Below are 26477 nucleotides of genomic sequence, written 5' to 3'. Positions count from 1 at the left end.
ATAATTATTTCATAAGAATTTAACCATTATTTCCCCTGAGGGAAACAAAGAGAATTGACAAATCTCTAGGGCCTTCTCATAAAGTATACAATTTTGGACATATTTATATTAACATTTTACCTATACAAATTTAAGCTATGGAAGGCTGAGTCGATCTGAAATATTTACCAAATTTTTCTATAAAGCTCCCACAGTAGTGTTGGTAAATAAGAAATATGGGGCACATGAAATAAACTTAATTATTTCTAATACCTTTCTTTTTATGAGGTGAAAGAATAGATTTTTTATTTTCCAGCCTCCCAATCCCTCTCCTCCAGGAAATTTCAAAGATACATTTAGATGTAAAATATATCGTGAAATTTTTATTTTTCTGAATTCAAGATTTAACCTTGAGAAGGCAAAATCAAGAGATGTCAGATGATCTGATCACTTGATTAGGATAGGATTATAGGTACCTGAGAAAGAACACTTGTTTACCTATTTAATTAAAGGGACAATAAATAAAAATAAACACAGAAAAATATAACATGATTATACAGAACTTTGTTTCTCAAATGAGGAAACTTTGTTCCTTTTTTTAAAATAAGGGTATTAAAATTTCAACACATAGAACACAGAAAATTTATTCTGTAAGAAAAAATCTCTGGTATGTAGGCAGACGGTAAAGAGTAACCTTTTACCTTTGGTGAAGGGGTCAATCAGTAAACCGTAAGCAAGCCCCATAAAACTGAGTGAACTTTGCCAAAATTTTAGTACCTTCCAGTGTTTTTTTCAGATTCAGGTATTACACACCAAGGCAAATAAAATTCACTTTCCTAAAGTTTTGTCCTTCACAATGCTTTTTCATATTCTAGAAAAAGCTGATACTTGGAACGAAACTACTCATTTTCTCTTGAAAAATAAAAACACATACATAGTTGTATTTCTCTATCACTACTGGTCCAACTCTAGTGACATAATAATCCTTATTATTATGACTTAATTGTAGAAACTAACTTCTACTTCAGAGAAAGCTGGGAAGCAGGTCATTGAGAACTGTTTTTCACACACGAACATTTTAGCAAAGTTCATGAATATTAACACAACTTTATATATCTATGCATATCCCTTTACACCTTGAAGTGGCAAAAAGAAACATATTTATTAACTTGACCCAAATGTAACTTATTCCATAGCATATCAAAGTAAGAAACAAAAGTATATAAGCTTAAAATTATGTTCAATAATCAATGATTTAATATTCTATCCAAGAAACAATCCAGGCATATTTGATTATTCATTAATTAATTCAATATCAGTCCAAGGTTTTACATTTCCTAAAGATCATGGAAATTATCTATAATCTGACATAATTCAAAACATAATTACTGTTGGAATAAACAAATTTTGTTAGACTTATGATTCAATATGGTGGAACCCAAAATTACATTTTCAAAAATCTTAAACTTCATTTAGGTGTTAGGTTAGCTAATTTGACCAATAAATCATTATAAAAAGTTTAGGAAATCCAGACTAATTAGTCTCTTCATTTAAAAATAAACTGCACTTAAACATATAGTACTATACTTGTATTATACTGATAATTAGAGAAAAAGACACATAGCTGTTTTTCTCTTTAACCCAAATTACAAACCTCTCTAATTTGTCCACAGATTCATCTTACTATGTGAACTTGAATTTTTAAAAATGTTTTTTGAGCTAGTAGTTTTTATCAGAATGACTGTTTTCCTTTAAAGTCTAGCTCATTCAAAGTATTAGAAGTTAATTTTTACAATTTTTCTGTTAATTTGGGGACTAACCCATTTATATAAGTGCCTATTTATCTCCATAAACTAATCAGAACAGAGTTCCTTAATATGAAGCATAATCTGATTTATTAGTTTACACTGCTCAGAAGTGGGAAAGTATTTCATAGATGTGCAATAAGAGGGCAAAGCCTTCCTCAATTTTAGACAAACAGACACACTGAGAACTTAAAAGTTTCAGATCTACAACAACTTCAGTCACAGGCCAAAAATAAACTCAACAGTCCAGATCTCAAAGCTGTTTTTCTTTTCAATGGGCTTTAAATTCTTAACTGATTAGAGCTCTCACACATAGACAAGAGTGAATAAACCAGATTCTCTGTCATTTCTCACCCATGAGAGAAATAGACTTCTATAGCAGACAGAGATCACCAAGTGGGTCATAAAAACATAGTCTTAATCATTGCCACCAATGAGATTAAATTATGAACTGTGCCTGAAGCAGAAACAATAACAAGACACAAAATCAGTAAGGAGGTGAAAAAAAAAAATCAGTAAGGAGGGCAAAACCTACATAAATAGAGTCCAAAAAAGTTAAGGCTGTGGAGTGGCTGTGAGAGCCAAGAAAAGACCTGCTTTGGCTTGGGTAGATCTTGAGGTGCCATCCTCAAGCAATGCAGTTTACTTAGTTCTATCTGTTGAGTGTACTTGGGTATCTAAGGAAATGTATAATTTTCAAAATGGTAAAATCATGACGCATATAAATATAAAGTGAATACATGTCAAAAGTTTTATTTAACTCATTATAAAAGGAGGGAACCAATAATATATTAAAACCAATTTCTAGCAACCAATTTAAATCTTATAACCTAGATGTCTCAATGTTCTTTTTTTTTTTTTAAAGCTTCAAGCTCTTTTTTATAGTTCATAATTAAAGGACAGGATTTTACATTTTATTTATTTATTTGTTTTAAATATTTATTTGGCTGCACGGGGTATTAGACGTGGCACGCGGGATCTTTGTTGCCACATGCGGGATCTTTTAGGTGTGGCATGAGGGATCTAGTTCCCTGATCAGGGATCGAACCCGGGTCCCCTGCACTGGGAGCATGGAGTCTTAGCCATTGGACCACCAGGGAAGTCCCTTGGAAAGGATTTTACATTTTAAAATGTTTTTTATCTACAACTTTGTTTAGAAAGTTTCTCTTAAATCGCTCCAGAATTCTAGTCCTTATATACCTGAATCTTTCCTATCAGAGTTCCTTTTATTATTGGAACTACTTAGTTAAGAAGGCCTGCAATTCTAAGACTTTAGACAAGATTTCATTTGCTTGAAGTGAATCCAAAAATGGAGGAATAAAAAAAATCAGGGATGTCCTAAAATATATAGAAGGTTATAATATAATTTTACAAGTGTAATATGCAGCATGGAGCATATAATATTCTGCTTCTACATTTGCTATTTCAGAAATAAATGACTCATAGTGAAGACGTGGAAGCAACCTAAATGTCTATTGACAGATGAATGGATCAAGAAAATGTATGTGTGTGTGCGTGTGTGTGTGTGTACACACACACACACACTGGAATATTACTCAGCCATAAAAAAGACTGAAATAATGCTATTTGCAGCAACATGGATGAACCTAGAGATTATCGTATTAAGTGAAGTGAGTCATAGACAAATATCATATGATATCACTTATATGTGGAATCTAAAAAGATGATACAAATGAACTTATTTACAAAACAGAATTAGACATAGAAAACAAACTTATGGTTACCAAAGGTTATAGCAGGGGGAGGGGGGTGGAGATAAATTAGGAGTTCAGCATTAACAAATACACACTACTATATATGAAATAGGTAAACAAAAAGGACCTACTTTATAGCATAGGGAACTATACTCAATATCTTGTAATCACCTATAATTGAAAAGAATCTGAAAAATAATATATATATAAAACTGAAACACTTTGCTGTAAATTTGAAACATTGTAAGTAAGATATACTTCATTTAAAAAAATGACTCAGTTACTGTTTCATTGATTCCAAAATGCATATTTCTTCTTATTTAACATCTCAGCAATCTGGGTAAGTTTTATGTTAATAGCCATTGGCTATTTTTTTCTACCTTTGATGTTTTTGCAATTGGGATGTGTCTTATAGTTAGTGGCATCTTAGGTAAAATATGATACTGTTGTCCCCTGGAAATGCTATTCCGTGACATAATAAAGATGTTAAACCAGAGTAGAAACAGTTTAGATATTGAATGTTAATGAAACTATGTTCATAGTTGTAGTCAGTCACAATATGGTCTTTGAACAAAACTGTAGGTAAAGAGGAATCCTTTTATTTACAAAATGATATGTGTAATATATGAAATGGTGAACAAAGCAGACACTACAGCTCTTATAAAGCTTATAGACTACAGCAGCATTGTCCAGTGGAAACATAAGGTGATCTACATGTGTAATTTAAAATTTTCTAATAGTCACATTAAAAAAGTAAAAAGTAACAGATGAAATTAAGTTTAAGAAAATACTTTAACCCAATATATCCAAAATATTTCAGCAATCAATACTTTTAAATTATTAATGAGATATTTCTATTTTTCTTACTAAGTCTTTGAAATGGGGTGTGTATTTTATACTTACAACACATCTCAAATCAGAGTGGTCACATTTCAAGTGCTCCATGTGGCTATATTGGACAGTGGAGGTCTAGAGGCAGAGATGAACTTGTTTTTTTATATATATATATATATATATATATATATATATATATATATATATGTAGCTACTTTTCTTTGGAGGGGAGATATTTTTATTTTTTTGAAGAGGTAAAACATACCAAGTTTCAAAAGTATCAGAGTACTCAGTGAGAAGCTTTCCTTAAATCCTGTCCACAGCCACCCATTTCTCCTCCAGTAGGTAACTGCTTTGGTTCTGTGCATTCCCAAATATCTCCATATATTTTTTTCCCTTTGTTTCCCACACAAATAGTAGTAGCATATGGCACATCGGTACATGTTTGGTACATTCTGTTTTTGTTTTCACTTAACATATTTTGTAAATCTTTCCACACAATGTTTGCAGAGTTTCCTCATTCTTTTTAATGGCTGCATAATGAATACACCATAGTTTATTTCACCTTTTTTTTTTTTTGCGGTACGCGGGCCTCTCACTGTTGTGGCCTCTCCCATTGCAGAGCACAGGCTCCGGACGCGCAGGCTCAGCGGCCATGGCTCACGGGCCTAGCCGCTCCATGGCATGTGGGATCTTCCCGGACCGGGGCACGAACTCGTGTCCCCTGCATCGGCAGGCGGACTCTCAACCACTGTGCCACCAGGGAAACCCTATTTCACCTTTTCAAGGTTAAAATGTTTGTTATTTTTTGCTATTATGAAGACTGCTGCTATGAATATTCTGGCACATGTCACTTCATAGCCAAGGGAGTATATTTGTAGGATAAATAGCTAGAAATAGAATTGCTGAATGTGATTACAAGAATTGCTATAACAGATACTCCCTATAAATATTTCCATTTTGCTCACCATCGTACCCCCAAAACCTAGAATAATATTTGGCACATTATAGGCATCCAATACATATCTGATGAATGAATTAATAAAGAAGGAAGAGAGGCTTACTTTTCATTACTTCAGCAGTTATTGCCTCGACCTGAATGTTATATTTTGTATCGGATGCTTGTCTTATTCTTATTTTGAGTATTACTTTTCCCAGGAGACATGACCTCTCTCTCTCTCTCTCTCTCTCTCTCTCTCTCTCTGCCTTGGTTTTTCTCACTCTACAACACTCCTCTCCCATCTGATTTAGAGGCAAAAGAAAGCTGGGAAATTACATTACTATTGTGAAATAAAATTCATATTTTAAGGCAAGACAAGAAAATTTTAAACATAAAGATATTCTTCTCTGTCCTTTGGCCTCCGCTGTGCCCCCACTGTGCACTGTGTATCTGCATTATGCATCAACCAAACCTCCCCCATCAGCAGGAATACCTGCTCAACCATAAAGAGCAACATTCTCCCAGCATAAACAAGACAGCTCCTTAAAAGATAACATTCTTTCCTGATCTTGTAAGGGGTCACACGACCTACCACGATGACACTTATATCTGGATTATGTAAACTGTCAATAATATGTCATTTGATGTACAGCCCCTTGCCTCAAAAAACATATAACTGTACCTTCACTTGTAACCCGCGGAACAGTCCTCAGAGCTTTCTGAGATGCTCTTCCCAGGTTATAATCCTCAAATTTGGCTCGGATAAAAATTTCCATTTCTTTCTGGGAGCAACGGATTAATTTTTCATCGACACTATTTAACAAGGCAGACTTTTTAAAATAAAAATTATTAGGGCTAGAGACAATCATCACGTAATGATAAAAGGCTCAACTCAGCAGAAATAGATAATTCTAAACTTATATGCATTTAATAAAGTGGCCTCAAGCTAGAAATGCGAATATCAACAGAACTACAGGGCAAAATAATGAAATCTATCATCACAGTAGATCCAACATTCTCTCAATTACTGATAACCCACATAAGTCACTGTTATGTGGAACCCTTCTCCAAATCGTTACGGAATGCAAGGATGTGTGGTGCCATTATTTTCTAATGGGTACTCAAAAATGCTTAAGTATGACAGTCCTAAAGAAAGCACAATTGAAAACAGCTGTGTTAACACACCTAGTAAATCCAATTTCTGTGGAAAGCTCATAAAAGGCACATTGGTGTTTCTTTGTTGAAAATTCAGTTCCAAATATTTCAGATATTAGTACTTCCTAAAGAAGTGGGGGGAGTAGGTGAGGGAGTCGGTCGTAATGGCCAAGGCAAACAGGAGGGGAATGTGAACACTTCATTAACATTCACTCAAAAACATTTATTGAACACTTAACTACGTGCAACTCTATTAATTACCAGCCATCTCAGATCTTCGAAGTTCAAAGAGTCTCAAGAATAAACGATTTCTTAAAAGTTATTCAGGGGCTTCCCTGGTGGCGCGGTGGTTGAGAATCTGCCTGCCAATGCAAGGGACACGGGTTCGAGCCCTGGTCTAGGAAGATCCCACATGCCGCGGAGCAACTGGGCCCGTGAGCGACAATTACTGAGCCTGCGCGTCTGGAGCCTGTGCTCCGCAACAACAGAGGCCGCGATAGTGAGAGGCCCGCGCACCGCGATGAAGAGTGACCCCCGCTTGCGACAACTAGAGTAAAGCCCTTGCATAGAAACGAAGACCCAACGGTCATAAATAAATAAATAAATACATTAAAAACAAAAGTTATTCAGGTATTTACACATTACTTAAAACCCTTGTAGACAACACCGCGGACCTTACGAGACGAGAAAATTGGCGCCAGAGACTTTAGGCGCAGGCAGCGAGGACAGCTATGAGCAGTCGTTGGGGTCCTAGGGCAGCCATGGCACTACTCCTTCCTTCAGGCGGGAGTGTGGTCAGCTATGTCGGGCGCGGGAGGAGGAGGGGGACCTGAAGGACGCTTCTGCGCAGGCGCTTGCCGCCTAAATCCGCCCAGCGACGAGCTTAGTTCTCTTTTCGGTCTCAGACATGGTGAGTGTGGTAGTGTTTTGGGTTGCTGTGTAGATGAGTCGGGAGGAGACTGGGTAGGCTAATGTTTAAGCAGATCAGGCACCAGTGGGTTGTTTTCTAGGTATTGGAGAGTGGTTGAGTTAAGACACAGGCTTTGGAAGGTTTTTTGAGTCAGAGACAAGGTGAAGTATTACTTAGCATTTTCTGCAGATCTCGCGGCTGCACATGCGGCCAGACTTCCTCCTATCCGGCGGGCCTCAGGGTTCAACGACCTGGTTACTTAATCTCTCAAAAAAGCCGGCTAGTTCTCTTTTCCTTCTATATATACATGTACATATATATTTCCTTCCATTTGGCCATGAATATATGGTTCAGAATCTTTATAATTATTAATAGTATGGTCTTGATCTAGTAAATATTAATGGGATGTGAAGGAAATTAACTGCTTTGTTCCTTTTGGTAGTGATCGTGACCTACTTAAAATAAGAACTAGAGCAGCATCCTCATCACCTGGGGGCTTGTAGAAACTAAGACTAAAGCTGGAGAAGATTAGGCTAAAGGGACTGCTTGCTTGATAAATAACTTTCGGGGAACATGGAAGGTGCTTTGAAACCTGAGTTTCTAGGATTAATAAAATCTCATTAAAGAACTTAACTGAAAATTATGAGCTAGCAAGATTTTTATTTTAATGCTTCAACTTTTTGCCACATGTAAGCCATACGTTGTCTTAAATTCGTAAAGTTTGATAGTGTATGTTTATTTTACTTAACTGTTTAAGTGAAAGATAAGCAAAGAGTGATGAAGACGGAGGTGATTTTTTGGGTCGATGATGAGCTGGCATGTATTCTGAATCTAAAGTTGATTATTACTGCTTTAGCTCTAGAATTACGCTGAGACCTGAAAAATACCTGCATCTTTATGAGGGCTTTAGTTATTTTTTAGTCAGATACTTTTAAAATTGAAAGTTTTTATATGGCAAGATGAAATCAGAATTCAAATGTGTATTGAATATATGCTCCGGGGTCAAACGTTAAAAGATAAAAAATTTATGAAATCACTTTTTGTGTGAAAGGGCACACCGCAGAAGGATGTTATTATCAAGTCAGATGCACCCGACACCCTATTAGTGGAGAAGCATGCAGATTATATAGCATCCTATGGCTCAAAGAAAGATGATTACGTATGTATACTTTTATGTTGAGAAGTTTATTTTTAAAGGTGTTGGCCATTCTGCATAAGCAGGTTAGTATGGCCCATGTTTCTTAAAAATGGTATCCAACTCCTGTGTGACAAGGACTGGTATGTGTGGTTGAAGGGCAATGGAATTAACCATGGTCCTTACCAACACTTATTTAGAGGCTTTGGCAGACAAAGTAGATTTCCCTTCCTGCCCAGATTTGTAAGAATTTTGAGGCATGGAATAGATTTACTTCTGTAGTTGAGGTAGTGCTTTCAAGGTCAATGATGTGTTGGCATGTATTACCTGAGTTTACGGTGATGTGGGATAACACTTAAGCTCTAGAATTACGCTGAGACCTTGAAAAAGTTTAACCTTGAAGAATGGTGTTCCCAGTTTTTCTCTGTGGGAAAATCTTAGAAAAAATTAAATGAACAACTTAATTGGAAGTAAATATTTTCCCCTGTAGGATACAAAGAGCTGAAAATTACCATGTTGGGAAATAATCTAGTATTGATGAATTCCCATAACCTTGTAGCTATGGAGTTAGGGCCATGTAACACCATGACTATTTAGCTTCATGTGTTCAGTATCTTTAACCTGGCATCAATTCAAACTGACGCATTAAAGTAATTCTGTATTTTAGGAATACTGTATGTCTGAATATTTGAGAATGAGTGGCATCTATTGGGGTCTGACTGTAATGGATCTCATGGGACAGCTACATCGCATGAATAGAGAAGAGATTCTGACATTTATTAAGTCTTGTCAACACGAGTGTGGTGGAATAAGTGCTAGTATTGGACATGATCCTCATCTTTTGTACACTCTTAGTGCTGTCCAGGTAAATACTAATAAAAATTCAGCAGTCTTGGTGATGTATTCTCTTCCGTGAGAGTGGGGAAATTGAAACTAGGTATCAGGGACGTGACAAAATCAGTATCTATGTTAAAAAGTTACCTTTTCAAATGAAATATATGTTGTACAAGGTCAATGATGTGATGGCATGTATTAGCTGAATCCAAAGTTGATGTAAATTCTAAAATTACACTGAGACCTTGGATGGTAATTATGTTTATCTTCAGTCTATGTAAATATTTGAAAATCACTCAGTGGAGTTAGGTTTGTTTGTTTTGAGCAAGAAAAATCCTTTGAAGTTAAGCCACTGAAATCTTTTATTTATTAGACAGCATGACCTATCCAAATAGATTACGTTACATAAGTCTTGTCTGATAATAGAAATGTCATGTGGAACGTTATTCAGAGAACAGCAAATGGCATAATGGATTACATAAACTGCTCAAAGCCTGTTTACCACATGTGTAGAAGCCTCCTTCATCTGTTTCTTGTATTGGTCAAACTTCTGCATGGCATTTGCTTTCTCTCCATGGCCTGGCCATTTCCTCCCTTTTGTCTCATCTTGCTTTTCATCTAATATCTGGAAATACTAAGCTGCTTGTGGTTCCCTGTTTATACTCTGTCATTTCACAACTCTGCTGTTTTCCGTGGAGTTTTAAAATTTTCATTTATTTTTACATTTTTGGACGAACTGCGCTTGCGGTATCTTAGTTACCTGACCAGGGACTGAACCCAGGCCCGTGGCAGTGAAAGCGCCAAGTCCTAACCACTGGACCGTCAGGGAATTCCCTCCTTGGAGTTAGCTTTGATTTTGATATTAGTGAAAATCCACAAATAAGGGTTTAAAGTCTATGTAAGTTTAGTATATATGAGTCTTAGAGTGCTAAGTTAACAATTTATAAATGGAAAAATAATGCTTTGTGGTTAAAGGTTTGTGTTTGTTGGTAATATCTATAATTTGAATACATAGTAGAAGTGCACATTTGAGAAAAGTTCACAATGTACATAAACAAAAGGACATGCTTGCTTGACAACTTAAAAGGTAGTTGAGGAAGAACATTGTTAGGACAACCTTACCAGTGTTGAAGAGGTATTTACTTACCATGGTTTGTTTTTGTTACAGATTCTTACCCTCTATGATAGTATTAATGTTATTGATGTAAATAAAGTTGTGGAATATGTTCAGAGTCTACAGAAAGAAGATGGTTCTTTCGCTGGAGATATTTGGGGTAATGTCCCTTTAATCCATGGCACCCAAAATACCAATCCAAAAATGTTCTGCTTTGGTATTTATTGTAGTGATAAGCTTTGTTGCAAATTTTAAAGTTCAGCGAATTGGGGGCTTTGCTAATAACTTACCAGGAGATTTTTAAGTTTTTCATCTTTTCAGGTCCCACTAAGCAGCTGGTCTAACTGGAGTTAATGGTCTGCTGGAAGTTCCAGCATGCACTGTGCTAGTTATATCAGCATACAGGAGTACTGGAACAGAGGGGGCCAGTCTAAAAGATAAGGTAGGTGAAACTTTTTTCCCCAATATTTGGTGGCTTTGTAAAGTTTTTTAAAAACTTTCTGGCAAGGGGAAAATATTCAAAAAACTTTACAAACTTACTGAATATTTGAGTGGAGGGAGGGAATAGTATTTGACTTGATAAATGTAGATAATCTCTGCTTTAGGGCTGAATACAGTGCAGGCAGGAGAGACCAGCTGCTTCATGGGATGTGAAAATCTACTTTTATATAATAGGGTAAGTTTATTATCATTCTGAGAAATTGACTAGTCTTTTTCTTTCTGTTACCTTTCTGGGGCTTTGAAAGCAATTTATTTGCTTATATTTTTCACAAAGCAGTTTTCTAGTTCTTAGTTTCCTTCGAAATAAAGTAAGTGATTATGGATCACTTTTTAAAGATTTAGCTTTCCTCCTGGTGACTAACATGTACTTACATGTTAAGCCTGAACTCTTGGAAATTTAACCATGGTAGTTGTACAGAGGTTGTTTTTAATTAACTTTTACTACATAATATGATCAGAAGCTTCTGATAACAAAATGTTTTGGCTTGATCCCTTTATTTTTAGGAGAAATCGACACAAGATTCTCTTTTTGTGCGGTGGCAACTTTGGCTCTATTGGTAAGTTTTAAATGTTGTATTGGAATGATTAAGCTTCCATGATTTTTCTGGAATTTAATAGGTATATTTTGTTTACAGGGGAAGCTGGATGCTATTAATGTGGAAAAGGCAATCGAATTTGTTTTATCATGTATGAACTTTGATGGTGGATTTGGTTGCAGGCCAGGTTCTGAATCCCATGCTGGGCAGGTAATTTATCAATCTAGATTAAAATGTAGTGTCAGTTTTGAAGGGATAACCCATGTAATTGGGAAAATAACAAGTTAATTTGAATGTAATATAATGTGGGATGTTATATAAGAATTAATTGCTGATTAAGGAAGGCGTTTTTACAGTAGTGTACTTTGTATGCAGTCCCCTGTTGGTGAAATCCTCTGACCCAGGTAAACGTAAGTAGTTTTGTAATTACCAAAAATATATTTTGATTTTCAATTAGTTTTTAACCAGGTGAAAACATTCCCTGCCTATCCCCAAGACCTGTTTGCTTGTGCCAGAGGATGTTGTATATGTAAATGGTTGTCAAATAAAGCTTGCTTTTAGCCATGAAGAAATTGTGACAGTAGTCTTGCATTGCAAAGTTGCATCCTAGTAGTGTTGGATTTGTTCAAATAATTGTGTTCTTGTTTGCAATTCTTACTGTCAGCAAATTTTTAGATAGAAAATGGAGCTTTAATGATTTAAGTAGTTTTTATCACCATGTTACTGTTGAAAAACTATTATACACATGTACTTTATGTCTGTAATTTTAGATCTATTGTTGCACAGGATTCCTGGCTATTACTAGTCAGTTGCATCGAGTAAATTCTGATTTACTTGGTTGGTGGCTTTGTGAACGACAGCTTCCATCAGGTGGACTCAATGGAAGGCCAGAGAAGGTATCTATCGTTTCATAAGATTAACTTTTTTTTTTTTTTTGGCGGTATGCGGACCTCTCATTGTTGTGGCATATAAAACTTAACTTTTTAAGTTTTATAACCTGGATTGAGGACTTAAATTTTTGTCTTATATATCTCGGTATTGCTCTTGTAAATTGATAATGAGCTTTTCACCTTAACTACTTTGCATTATGTATATCTGGGAGTCAAAGGCTTCTATTAACACATGCATCTTGTACAGAAATCTCCATGCCCACTTATGGGGGGTGGAGAAGGACAGTGGATTTGCCAAAGGAAAGATTTTTTTAAAGAATTGGATTACAACATTTTTATTTAAAATCTTTGTTAATTTTTAAAGAAAAACCCAATTTGTTTAGCTCTCACACACTCTGAATTGGGTCTGTAACGACCAGGTAGTAAATATTTTTAGCTTTGACCTATAGAGATCTTTATTGTTACACATATGAATTTCATAATTTTCCCATCGCAAAACTATTATTTTAAAAAATCATTTACACATACTAAAAGCTATTCCTGTGGTCTAGATTTGACTCAGTGGCTGTAGCCTGCTGAGCCCGTGACCTAAAATATGATAGAGCATGGTGATGCTTTTATCTGGGTCGTTGTATTTTTGTTTAATTTTGCTTGCTCAGTATTTCTGAATAAGTTAATGGGTAGGAAAATAACCACAAGTGGTTTCTAGTTAAGATCCAATGAAAAACCTGGGCAGCTTTTCAATAAGTAGAAGATGGTTGGGGGTGAGGATTGCACTTAAAATCTAGAACAGCTTTTTTTTTTTTTTTTTTTGCCGTTCACGGGCCTCTCACTGCTGTGGCCTCTCCCGTTGCGGAGCACAGGCTCCGGACGCGCAGGCTCAGTGGCCATGGCTCATGGGCCCAGCCGCTCCGCGGCATGTGGGATCTTCCCGGACCGGGGCACGAACCCGTGTCCCCTGCATCGGCAGGCGGACTCAACCACTGGGCCACCAGGGAAGCCCTAGGACAGCTTTTAATGTGCCTGTGAATCACCTAAGGATCTTGTTGAAATTCGGTCTGAGGTGGGAACTTCTGCATTTCTTAAGTTACCATGATTTGAGGAGCCAGGGTGATTTTTTTTTTTTTAAGCAGGTTGTGTACTGCTTGGACAGCACTTACTGAAAATGCTGTACCTAAGGCAGTGGAACGTATAGTACCATAGATCTCACGAGCCTGACCACCAGATTCTTGGATTAAGGGGCTTATTTAGGTATTCATTGCAAATAGAAGATAAGGTAGATGGATGGTTATCACTGAGTACTGAAACTGAAACATTCAGCGTGGTCTTCTATGGAATGGAGTGTTTGGTCTTCTCTTTTCCAGTGATTATCTTTAATTCTAAGCAATTGTGTTTATGGACTTCAGTGTTTCAAACACTGCATTGTCAATATATCCCTTGATTCCCTTCCCACCCCCAATATTTGGGCCAGAAAGTAAAATTGAGGCAACTTGTGGCTTTTTCCTCCTAGTTACCAGATGTGTGCTATTCTTGGTGGGTGTTGGCTTCCCTAAAGATAATTGGAAGGCTTCACTGGATTGACAGAGAGAAACTGCGCAGTTTCATTTTAGCATGTCAAGATGAAGAAACGGGAGGATTTGCGGACAGGCCAGGAGATATGGCAAGTATATTTGTGACTGTTTATGTAACAGTTAAAATTTTCAGTGTTGCTTTGTGTTTTAAGGGTTCTAAGTTTCCAGAATTAGGAATAGGGGGGTGGGGGGAAAGGATGGTATTTCCAAGTGTTGCTTTGAAGGGATGCTTTTTAAATAATTGTCGTTTAAGAATACATGAAAGATCTAAAACAAGTTTACAGAAATTTCTGGTCACTTATTGCCAAGAAATGAGTGTGTGGACCAGGTTCTGTGTTTAAAAACACAATTTGAAACCATCATTATTTCAGAAAACTTTAAGCATATGTTCAAATAAAGGGAATACAATAGGCTCCAGTATAATCATTGTTCAGAAGCAGGGTTTTAGAAGTTTTCATTTTGTAATACTCTATAAATTCTTATTTTTTTAATAGGTAGATCCTTTTCATACTCTATTTGGAATTGCTGGATTGTCACTTTTGGGAGAAGAACAGATTAAACCTGTTAGCCCTGTTTTTTGCATGCCTGAAGAAATACTTCGGAGAGTGAATGTTCAGCCTGAACTAGTGAGCTAGATTAGATCCCTTGATGCAAAAGTTGCTTAGTGTAGTTTTACTGTCCTAACATTTCAGTATTTGAAGTGCTTAACAAACTTAATGGCTGCCATGTTAATATTTTGTACATGAATTGTGTTGATTTTAATAAATTATATAATTATACATACTGTAAATTAGAGATCTTTATTGTACCTTCAGCTTTCCGTTTTCTTCTGGAATGCTGTTATTCGGAGCGTAATATTTTGTTTATGCTTCAATGTATTTATCTTGTTTGTCTCCATAACAGCAACCTGAGTTGAACTCTAGCTGATGAAGTCTTGTGTTCTGATTTTCCCATGTACTCCCTTGATATGTTATATATAACTATAGTTAATATAAATTGGTCTTTGTCAATGAGAATGTTAACTGATGAAGAATTGATGAACCCCATAGAAATTAAAAGATGAAAAAAAATAAATGGCTGAAATTTGGGAATATTTCATGTTTGTGGTTACTGAGCTGGTTACAAAGTGATTTAAGTAAGTGACAATTCACCATCTTGGAATAGGATTGCAATCTGGACTATATTCTCACTTTCTAATATTTTATGTCAGAATGCCAAGGGAGATTGTTGGCTTTTTTCCCTGCGCATTAAGGAAACACAAGTTGATAGTTGCCACAGTATTTTTTTGTTACCTGTATTTTCAGAAGGATGAGACCACAGCTAATCTCTTATAAGAGTTTTATGTTCTTGGTGAAAATGAAGAATTTTAATGAACATTTTTCTTGATGGAAGTTGAAATTTGCTCAAGTGTCTTTGCAATACCCTGTGTAAGAGTTAGAGAATCTTCTTACATGTGTATAGTGATGATTCTCAACACTTGGCCAATGTGAGATTGAAATGTCTAGCATTGTTTTTTTTGTTTGTTTGTTTTTTTTTGTTTTTTTTTGCGGTACGTGGGCCTCTCACTGTTGTGGCCTCTCCCGTTGCGGAGCACAGGCTCCGGACATGTAGACTCAGCGGCCATGGCTCACGAGCCTAGTCACTCCGTGGCATGTGGGATCTTCCCGGACCCGGTGGACCGGGGCACGAACCCGTGTCCCCTGCATCGGCAGGCGGACTCTCAACCACTGTGCCACCAGGGAAGCCCTAGCATTGTTTTTTAACAGTTCACTAATTTGAAGGGTTTGAGTTGCATTGCCAGTATTTTGTTTCTGAAGGTTTGGAAGTCATTGGATGGAACATAATTTTATTTAAGTGCTGTCATTGGAAGTTGGAGTTTTGAGGACTGCAGTCATTGCATGTGGATGAACTGTTCTATGAATACCTGATTTATTGACATATTAACAATTGCATGAATTGAGTAATGCATTTCTTCTAATAGTATCCAGAGTATTCTGTTTTCAATCCTGGCATCTCTACGAAATTGGTATTACTGTGTATTCAAGAAAAGTAAGCAGGCACAAAATTTCCCAAAGGTCATTTGCTGTAAAGCTAGTTTGAGTTTTTGTAGTCTGCTCTTAACCAGTTCATACCTATGTGTGAAAACCCAGTACTAGAAATTGAGAGAGAGGAAACTGTCCAAGAGATAACTCTTCTTAACCTGGTTCCTCCTATACTGTGCACACAGCCATATGCTTACTGAGTGAAGGGCAATCTTGCAGTGATAACAGCCCTGTGAATATTTAAGCTGTAAGGGGTTAGTGGCTCTTTAGCCAGGAAACCAATGTTAAATGGTTTGTACTACTGTGTGAGCATTAAATTTGTTTCCACTATCACAGGCACTGCGTGCACAGTGATGGCAGTTTATGTAATTAAAAAGAAACTAGTGTATTTGGAGGTATGTGTGGAATGTTAGCCCCAAACACCTTGTGATAAGGAAATAAGGTGCAGCGCGAATAATGGGCCTGCCAAGTTGGATTGATGGGCCCAGAATTCCTTTCAGCTGAGGAGGTCTGTACCTTACATTTAGCTCGACCAAATCCTGTGGGAGGTGACGGGACCGGAACGCCTGGAAGTACATTCCTCGGTGTGGATGTGGGGGGAGGGGCGGGGAAGGTGGGCGGTTGCAGCAGGGGCTCTGCGCCTGCGCCATGCGGCTTCGTGCGCCTGCGCACCATACTCGCACTTTTCCCGGCGTCGCTTCTGCCTTTGGGCCCTGCGGAGCGGTGTTCTGAGAGGGCTTGTGAGCATGCTGAGGCCTGAGATCCCACCAACTTCGCCTTCTGTCCCTGCGGTTTCCCCTTCCTCGGTAGAGGCTCGGTCCCAGGGTCCCCGCTACAATTTCGGACTCCAGGAGACTCCTCAGAGATGTCCTTCAGCCCAGGCCGCCTCTTCGTCCTCCCCTCCAGGCACGTCTGGAGCGGCGGGCGACCGGAGCGGCAGCAGCAGCCTCCCTCGGCACCCGCCCAGCGCGCGGCCAGCTCAAGGCAAGGAGCGGTTGTGTGAATTCCCGGAGGCTCAGGGAGCTGTGGTTGGTGGTTGCCACAGAGAAGTTATCAGTTGGGGTTTGTTTGGAACATGAGAATGGGATGCTCCGGGAATTTAGTGTTTCTGAGTGGCTAAAGGGCTGGACTCTTCAAATTAGTTTCATTACTAGGCTGTGATGGCGGGTGGCTCGGTTCTGAGGCGGGTTGCATTAACATCCGGTGTGATGTCCCAGCTCTCTGCCCCTAATGACAGATGCCTGAATTTGTGCATGAGTTTGGTGATAGAAATGGTGAACTTCTCGGCTCCTGAGCTTAACTCACCAAGTCCTTCTAGGATGCCGTGAAACAGACCAGATTTAACATTTTATCTAATTGATCTGAAAAATGTCTTTCAAGGAGAGTTCAACTCGTTTATTTTATATTCAGTCACTCTCCATGGCAAAACCATCACCTTTTTTTCCAGACAACATTGCAAGTCAATGATAAGGTAACAAATGCCAAATTCAGTGGTCACTTTTCAGTTCATCTTGTGTGACCTTTCCACTGTGTTTAATGTTCTTGACCGGTCTTCTCTTAAACCGTCTTAATTTGCTTTCGTTGATTCCACTCTCCCCTGTTTTTCTCCTGCCTTCCAGAGAACTATGCTTACCTTTGTTAGTTCCCGAATTATTGGTTTGTTCTTGGAGGTTTTTTCCTAGGCCACTTCTGTCTGGATGTGACTATCACCACAGCCCAGATCTCATCTATTCTCCAGATTCCTATTTCAGACTGTTCTGAAGTTTCTGGTGAGGAACCAGTGGAAATCCTCAGACTCACTATATGATTAATTTAATTCATCTCTCTGCAGCTCCTCAACCTGTTTCTCTTACTTATCTCAGTCATTGGGTTTTCTAAATCTTAAACTTAGGAGACCAATAATTCGAGTATTCCCTCACTCATAAAATCCAAATAGTTAAATTCTGTCTAACTTTATCTTTTAAATAATTATGTACTTTTCTATCTCTGTGCCATTACAGGCCCTTATGATTTTATGTCGGACTTATTGCCTCATACTCCTAAGTATTCTTTCTTTCAAGCTTACTTACAGTGTCGCTAGAGTTATATCGAAAATGAAAATCTTTTTTTAATTCTCTCTTTTTTAAAATTAATTAATTTATTTTTGGCTGCATTGGGTCTTCATTGCTGCGCGCCGGATTTTCTCTAGTTGTGGCGAGCAGGGGCTACTCTTCGTTGAGGTGTGCAGGCTTCTCATTGCAGTGGCTTCTCTTGTGGAGCACAGGCTCTAGGCATACAAGCTTCAGTAGTTGCAGTACGTGGGCTCAGTAGTTGCGGCTCATGGGCTCTAGAGCACAGGCTCAGTAGTTGTGGTGCATGGGCTTAGTTGTTCCGCGGCATGTGGGATCTTCCTGGACCAGGGCTTGAACCTGTGTCCCCTGCCTTGGCAGGTGGATCCTTAACCACTGCACCACCAGGGAGGTCCCGGAAAATGAAAATCTTATGTCCCTTGGCACTTCAGTCCGTGACTCTGTATTTGCAGTTAAAAAAATCATACTTTTTTTTTTTAATCATATTCTTTATCAGGACATCCAAGGCCATTTGGGATCTGTTTTCAATTTTTGCAGTCTTATCTCTTACCATTTCTTAATAATTACCCTACTTTCTAACCTAACTGACCTACTTGCAGTTCCTCCAAGGCAACATACTTGTTTACGTTGTCAGTATAATCCCCCCTTCCTGAAATGCTTTTTCAACAGTAATAACATCCACTAATTAACGAGCACTACTCTGTTCTAGCTTCTTACTTGGCATTTTGTATCTCTGATCCTAACAATAATTCTGCAAGGTAGATTTTTCTTTTGTCCCAATTTTACAGAGGGAGTTTGCCACCCCATGGTTTATAGTGTTGGAGAGGAGTTAGGGCTGTATATGAAGATTTGAGAATTGTCAGGAAATAGATATTAATAGAAACCAAAATAATAGATGAGATGCCCAGAGAAAATGTATAATTTTGATTTTGAGAGAAAGTGAAAAAGTATGGAACCTTGGGAAGCCAACAGTCAAGAGTCAGACAGAGGGAAAAAGGACCTGGCAAAGGAAACTAAAAAGAAGTGGTTTAAGGAGAATCAAGATAGAGAGTTGTCATGGAAATCAAGGGGAAGAGGAGAAAAGAGACCCAATATATACTTTTAAGAACTTCTGCGTGTGCCCACAACATTGTAAATCAACTATACTTCAAGTAAAAAACAAACAAAAAAAACTCCTATGTGCCAAGACACTATGCTAGGCTGTTTATGTACATTCCTTCGTATTTTATGACAACCCTATAAAATAGGTAATGTCTTATATCAGCAGGTAAGTAACTAAACAAGGAACTGAATCGAAGTGAGCCTAAAACTACACCAGTTACCTGGGAGGAGACAGTTTCAATGAAGAGGTCAACAGAGGAAAAGATGTGTTATAATTACTATACAAAGAAAATATATCTGGTATATTTGAAGATTAGAAGGTAGTTTGTGATTTTAGCAAGAATAGTCTCAGTCAACTTGTATAAGAAAAAGACATATTAGCAAGCACTTTTCATTATACTTTAGTACAAGATTATCAGTAATGTTAAACTTGTCATAATTTGTTACACTAAAAAATCATTATCAGATGAAGTTTTATAGAGATTATAAGAATTAGTACAACATTGCATAATTTGGAATCTTTAAGAACTGATATTTAATTTTTTTTGAATTTAGATTCATACTTTACAAACAAAAGATCTTATGCAGAAAACACACTTGCATCACATTTTACTCTCGGTACAAGCTCATCCTCTGCGCGAGATAGTAATTATCCTCAAATACTAAAAACTCCATTATCTGCTGGAAATCCCCAGAGACCAGGTTATAAAAGTTGGACACTGCAAATGGAATATTCAGGTAAAGTGAGTGGAATATTGGCCTAATTGATCTTTTGAAACTTAAAAATTATATATTAGGGTAGTTAAGTTAATATGAAGTTACTTATAACTAATATGGAAGACTGAATGATAAATACATCAGTTTAGCCATATCTACAATTTGAAGCTGGATTAATAAGTCTACATAGTTTGTGATATTGTTTGTTAAAAAATGCAGGTCTACATTATTTTATCATTCTGACAAAAAAGGCACAAGAAAGAGAAAGCCCTTCCTTCTATATGTTTGCTTAAATCTAAAAGTTGATCCTGATAATACTATTGAATGATTTTTTAATACTTAAATTTTAGAATTTATCTAAATGTAGATTTTCTTGAGGGGAAAATGGGTGAAATAGGTCTACATGTGTAAACATCTCTTGGTTCAAAGATATATGAATGTATACATTTGCAAAATAATAACAAATTGTTTTTCTGAGTGGTTCTACCAACATACACTCTTACTAGCAATATATGAGCGTTCTTGTTGATCTGTATCCTATCCAGCATTTGGTACTGTCAGACTCCTTAATATTTACCAGTCTAGCAGTTGTAAAATACTACCCAACTATAGTCTGAATTTGCATTTTCCTGGTTATAAATGAGGTTGATTATCTTTTTTAAGTTGTCCATCTTCTTTGCTGGACTATAAACTCCATGAAGACAGAGACTGTAGCAGTGAAGATACAATCTGAAGTAGAACCATACAATAATTTAAACAGGGAAGATTTAATATAAAGAATTATTAAACTCATAAAAGAGTAACTATAGGATATAAGGAAACTCTATGAGGCACCCTAGGGCTAAGGGGACTCCTAAGAGGTCCTACTTGGAAGTGGCCCCCTTCTGGGTCCCATTTCCAACGCTGGGGTACTGACCTCTTTGGAGAAGGTGAATACTGAATGGCAATTTCAGTAGTGGCCACAGATTTGCCAGGCCAGGCAAACAGGAAGCGGGCAGGGTGGGTGAACTACAGCTGATGGCTAGAACATGGCTGTGCAATGGGAGTGGGCTCTGGTGTGGGTTGGAGGCCTGGAGCACACAGTCTCCCTGTTGGGAGGGGTGGTGGCATCAAGAGGACTATGGGAGACAGACTGAATAGAGAGTGAAAAAGCCAAAGGAATTAGTATGGGCAGGAGGCCTGGAATGCAGGATATCTCTGTTGAGAAGGCTGTAAGATGATTGTTACCGTGCCATGCTGCGGCTGTGTGATTGCCAGAGGACAGCACATTCTGAGTATGTAGCTGGGCACATCACCACCAGATGTCCTCATACCTACACTGCTGACCCAGTGGAAACTGCCAGAGAGCCCTTCATCATGCAAGGTCCCTCCAGTGCCCTCCATTGAGAAAACTTAACATTATGCACACTTTTCTTTTAAACATCTTTATTGGAGTATACATTATGCACACTTTAAAGGAGAAATATACAGCAATTCTGTCCACTGTTGCAGAGCTTACATTGAAGTGTGAATTTGGAGCCGAGTGACAATAAATTGATAACTGGCATAACTCCTTTGGCTATTCAATGTCCATATATGTCATTCTACACACATTTGGATTCCTTTACAACAACAGAATAACTCTGTGTTTCTACCCTTACAAGTGAGGGGGTTCTCACTCTTTCCCAAAATGAGAAGATTCATAGTCCCAACAGTCATTGCATATTAATTATCTCAAATTCAGTCGTGGTCCCACTGAATATTGTGTTACTTAAAGACTAAGTTGTAAAGTTAACCTCCAATAACTTGTGCATAAATTTTTTAAAAGTGAAAAGAGAGAAAAATGGTTAGTTTATACAAATAAACATGCATATAACAAAGCATAGAGAAAATATCCAAAGCTACTGCAGTTTGTATTTTTTTTTTTTTTTTTGCGGGGGCGGGTACACGGGCCGCTCACCGTTGTGGCCTCTCCCGCTGCGGAGCATAGGCCCCGGACGCGCAGGCTCAGCGGCCATGGCTCACGGGCCCAGCCGCTCCGCGGCACGTGGGATCTTCCTGGACTGGGGCACGAACCCGTGTCCCCCGCATTGGCAGGCGGACTCTCAACCACTGCACCACCAGGGAAGCCCTGCAGTTTGTATTTCTGTAATTGGTCACGAGGTTATAGTTGATATCTATGGCTTCCTTCTTCCACTACCCATTCTATATTTCCCTTACCTGCAGCAATACGGTGGAATGATCCAGACCTTCATTCCTGAAGGGTCTGAGTCCTTGGTCATTCTGCCTCTTATTGGTTGCTGTAGTTTTCCATTAACATTTACTATTGGAAATACTAAGGGGTGCCTTAGAACAGGGGTTCCCATCTCCCGGGTCGTGGACCAGTACCTGTCCATGTCCTGTTAGGAACTGGGCTGCACAGCAGGAAGTGAGCGGCGGGTGAGCGAGCGAAGCTTCATGTATATTTACAGCCACTCCCTATCACTCCCCATCGCTTGCATTACCGCCTGAACCTACCCCCTCCCCCATCCATGGAAAAATTGTCTTCCACGAAACCAGTCCCCAGTGCCAAAAGAGGTTGGGGACTGCTGCCTTAGAGAACCCCCTGGGCTCCATATATAGTCCACTTTGCCTCCATTGTGTATAGCGACATGATACCCCTTGGCAGTTAGGAGCAACCACCCCATCCATAGATAACCCCTCCCCCCCTTTTTTTGCCTATTGGTTCAGTAGCATAAATAAGGAGCCTAAAATGGACAGTTGGCAATCTCATCTTCCAATTCAGTGGAATCATTGCTGTGTCACTTGGTGGAACCAGTAACCTTGTGGAGACTAAGATCTCCAAATCAGCAGAGCTCAAAGTTGCCAGAATGGGAAGCAAAAATTCTTTGGGTGGGTTGATCGGGATAATAGTGAAGTGAGAATAGCCACTCCTATTTTCTCCTCTTGATTCTTGGACCTGTGTATTCTGGTTATGAGGAATACAGCATCTATGATTCAAAGTATAAACTGCATCCTGTAAGACAGAGCCCCATTCTTTTAGGTTATTGTCTTCCAATTGGCATTAAGTCTTCAGTAAGTCATTCTGCCTTTCAGCTAAGCCAGGCATTTCTTTGTGATGGGGTATGTGGTAAAACCAGTTGTTTCAATGGGCCAGAGTCCATTGATGCATTTTTTTCTTTTGCTGTGAAGTGAGTTCCTTGATCAGATGCAATACTGTGTGAAATGCCATGATGGTGGATAAGGCACTCTGTAAGTTCATAGATCGTGATGCTGGCAGAGGCACTGTGGGCAAAGAAGGCAAATCTGCATCTAAAATGTGTGTTTTTTCCAGTGGGGACAAATATCTGCTCCCTCCTTGATGGAAGAAATCCAGTGTAATCATCCTACCATCAGGTGGTATGTTGTCCCTCTGGGGAATGGTACTGTATGGGGCATTTAGGTTGATCTCTGCTGCTGGCCAGCAGAGGGGTTAATCAGGTCAGCCTTCGTAAGAGGAAGTTCACGTTGTTGAGCTGATGCATAGTTTCCATTCTTGCCACCATGGCCACCATGCCACCATGGCTGATTTGTTCATGGGTCTATTAAGGAAACACTGGTGGCTGGGAAAAGAGGCTAATTGACATCATAGGGTGTGTCATTTTGTCCACTGTTATCAAGAGTCTCCTTTACAGTGGATGCCCTTTGGTGAGCATTCACATGAGACAAATATTTTCAAAGTCTATGCCCGTTCTAAGAGATCCATCCACATACCTCTTCCCCAACTTTCCTTGTCACTGTCTTCCAGTTCTGTTCCTTCCAAGTCCCTGACCATTCAGCTAAACCATTAGCAACTGCTTATGAATGAGGCTAAGTCTGTACTTCTGGTTATCTTTCATTCCAGACAAGCCAGACAAGGTGGAGAACCAAATGTACTGCTCAAAGTTCTGCCCAAATGAGATCAAAATGAACTAAACAACTCAAAAAGTTAGAAGAAAATAGTAGTGAATATCAAATGTCTCAATGAAGGAGGAGTTTCATAGCAGAAAAGTAATGGAAGAAATTATAAAGGAAAAGACTTTCTATACAAAAACAAAAGTCTTTGTGACATCAAAAATAGCAAGATTAGTAGCAACTATAAGTTGTTGTCATTGATTTACAAGATTCTCAAAGAAACAGGTTGAAAAACATTAAGACCTAGTAAAAATTGTGCAAAAAGGATGTAAACATCTCAAAATATAGAAAACAAATGGGTATATTAAGTGAAGTTCAATTTTGATAGTAATTTTAAAAAATACACATTTAAAGCACCAGTCCATTAAACTAGCTAATAATAATAATAACAACAATAATAATACATTGCAGAAGTTAGTAATGGTAAGGATTCAGTAAGATTGGTTTTTCTTATATACTGATGATGGAATTAAAAGTTGGTACAATCCTGAAAAGAAATGTGGGAATATATGTGAGATCCTTTAAAAGTGATGGTTTTCCTTTTTTCAGTAATTTGACTTATAAGGAGCCAATTTAGGGAAATAATAAGAGACCCAGAAAAAAGCTTTATATACTATGATGCTTATTTTAGTATTACTTATAACAGAGGGATAACAGCGTAAATGTTCTTTTAAAGTTTAAGGGAGATGTCTTCTGTGTGTACTGAACTTCCAAGTACTGAAACTTGATATTAAGTTTCCAGTTAAGAATGGGAAGGTCATATTCAATTGCAGAACTTAAATTAACTTCTGTAGATCTAATATAAACTCAATCACCATGTATAACAAGGCTTTAATGGCAAAAAAGGTTCTGAGATCTAGACACAATAGATTTTTAAATGAACTCTTAAGTTGACTACTGACTAAAATAGCATAAATGTAAAAATAATTTTGTAGGTGTTACAACAGAATAGAAAAGAAAAAAGGATTCTAGATTAGGGAGGGTGAGGAGGGGGGAAAAAGTATATTGAAAGGTTGCAAAGGGGATAAAAGACAATTCTGCTTCTTTGAAAATAAAATTTTAGGTATGTTTAGTAGTCTGACTTTGTTATCCATGAATAATGCCTTATAATTTCAAATACTTTATAAAACCCTTCTATATTATGTTTACTTCTTATATAACAACTTTGTTAAAAAGGTTTGGTATTTCCACTTTACAGATAAAGAAATGGTAAATTTAGAAAGGTTAAACTACTTACCTGAATATTTATGGTTTGTCAGGCATAGATCTCAAAATCACTAATATATGGTTAAGAGCACCAGGTCTGGAACCAGGCTGCCTGTATACAAGTTCTACCAGTTCCATTCATGCTTCAGTCTCCTGAAAAGCAAATGGAGAAAATGATGATGTCTGTTGATAGAATCATGAGAAGTAAAGTTAATTCAAGTAAAGAACTTGGAACATTCTTGGCACATTAATAAAATATCCAACATTACACAGATATCTCATAAATGGAGTTTATAGTCATATAATGTTTTATACTTTATAAAATGCATTGATATATATTATTATCCCATTTGAGCGTTTCAGCTACCTCTTGAGTTAGGTAGGGCAGGTATTAACATTATATTTTGTGATATATGATTATTTATTATGAAATAATTTGCTCAAATTCATATAGCTCTCAAATGACAAGGTAAGATAAATAATATGTTTTCTGATCGCAAATTTAGTGTTTCTTTATGACTTCATTCCATTCCAATAAAATGCAAAATAAGACAATGTATAAGTTTATTATTTCTAAATGTGAAGTTAAGTTTTGGCAAAATAGAGAATTAACATTTTTATTTGGTCTGGATATATGGAAAGATATATTTTGATGAGCAAAACGAGACTTTTTTTCTTGGATAGTAATAGCTGTGTCCTAGACTTGGTGCTTTGAGATTTTATGAGAAAGAACTAGAAAGTATTGTTAATGTTTATACATTTTCTTTAAAAATTTTTTTTAATAGCTACATCCTCATCTGCAGTTTCTGCACACTCTCCATCAGTTATTGTAGCTGTTGTAGAAGGGAGAGGACTTGCCAGAGGTGAAATAGGAATGGCAAGTATTGATTTAAAAAGCCCACAAATTATATTATCTCAGTTTGCAGACAACACAACATATGCAAAGGTAAGTATTTATACTCCTAGAAAATGGTTCATCTAGAGGGCACTTTGCAGATTTTCAAGTCAGTGCTTTCCTAATTGGTTTACTTTTTGGTAGAATAATGGTTATTCATTATTGCACCAATGTAGGTTACTCTGAATTACAATAAAGTTTTACATCTGATTTTAATTTTTTAATATTATTTTTTTCTAAAATAACATGTTTTGGTGTTACTTAAATATTCCAAATTACTATTAATATTAGTTTCTAAAATTAATATCTTCAAATTAATAAATCTTGGACTCATTCCAAAGATAACATATGTAATAATGCTATCTCCAGAGGGTTGTTTCCACTGAACTGTATTTGAATTTTATTTTCCAGAGCTAAGGGAGACTGGTGTCTTAGACCAGTCATAATTTAAGTCTCTCAACTTCTTGCCTTCACTTCCTATCACTCATCATTAACTTGGGCCACTGGCCTGTTGTTATGGGAATTTGTGTGACTTATCAGGTAGAGGTAGTCTACTCCTAATTCAAAAAAGTTATTTGACCCCATTACTATTATTAAAACATATTAAATGCTATGT

General features: G+C 37.5%; 2 protein-coding genes across 4 annotated transcripts in view; both read left to right on the top strand.

The window, feature by feature from the left end:
* Positions 1 to 7342: 7342 nt before the first annotated feature.
* Positions 7343 to 15037, top strand: RABGGTB (Rab geranylgeranyltransferase subunit beta). 3 transcript variants are annotated; one of them, XM_082833730.1, is made up of 8 exons: positions 7343 to 8497; positions 9141 to 9338; positions 10476 to 10581; positions 11427 to 11479; positions 11558 to 11668; positions 12229 to 12354; positions 13859 to 14008; positions 14418 to 15037. In XM_082833730.1, the coding sequence occupies exons 2-8, from the start codon at positions 9150 to 9152 to the stop codon at positions 14526 to 14528; spliced, it is 846 nt and encodes a 281-aa protein (XP_082689856.1). In that variant the 5' UTR covers positions 7343 to 8497; positions 9141 to 9149; the 3' UTR covers positions 14529 to 15037. The 3 variants fall into 3 exon arrangements, with proteins under 3 accessions (XP_082689856.1, XP_082689855.1, XP_082689854.1); XM_082833729.1 differs by having other exon boundaries at positions 7344 to 8497; positions 14414 to 15036; XM_082833728.1 differs by having other exon boundaries at positions 7344 to 8497; positions 13859 to 14012; positions 14418 to 15035.
* A 1670-nt stretch (positions 15038 to 16707) lies between these two features.
* Positions 16708 to 26477, top strand: part of MSH4 (mutS homolog 4) — a gene marked incomplete at both ends in the record, with an annotated part of 97174 nt that continues 87404 nt past the window's right edge. Inside the window, 3 exons of the mRNA XM_082863144.1 lie at positions 16708 to 16945; positions 19687 to 19869; positions 25752 to 25912. Of these exons, the coding sequence (XP_082719270.1) occupies positions 16708 to 16945; positions 19687 to 19869; positions 25752 to 25912 (582 nt within the window). The remainder of the gene's footprint in view (positions 16946 to 19686; positions 19870 to 25751; positions 25913 to 26477) is intronic.

This window comes from Leucopleurus acutus, assembly GCF_964270905.1.
Source record: "Leucopleurus acutus genome assembly, chromosome: 2".
In the NCBI taxonomy this organism is placed as follows: Eukaryota; Metazoa; Chordata; class Mammalia; order Artiodactyla; family Delphinidae; genus Leucopleurus; species Leucopleurus acutus.
The sequence above is the reverse complement of the archived record's forward strand: the minus strand, read 5'-3'. Positions and strand labels throughout refer to the sequence as shown.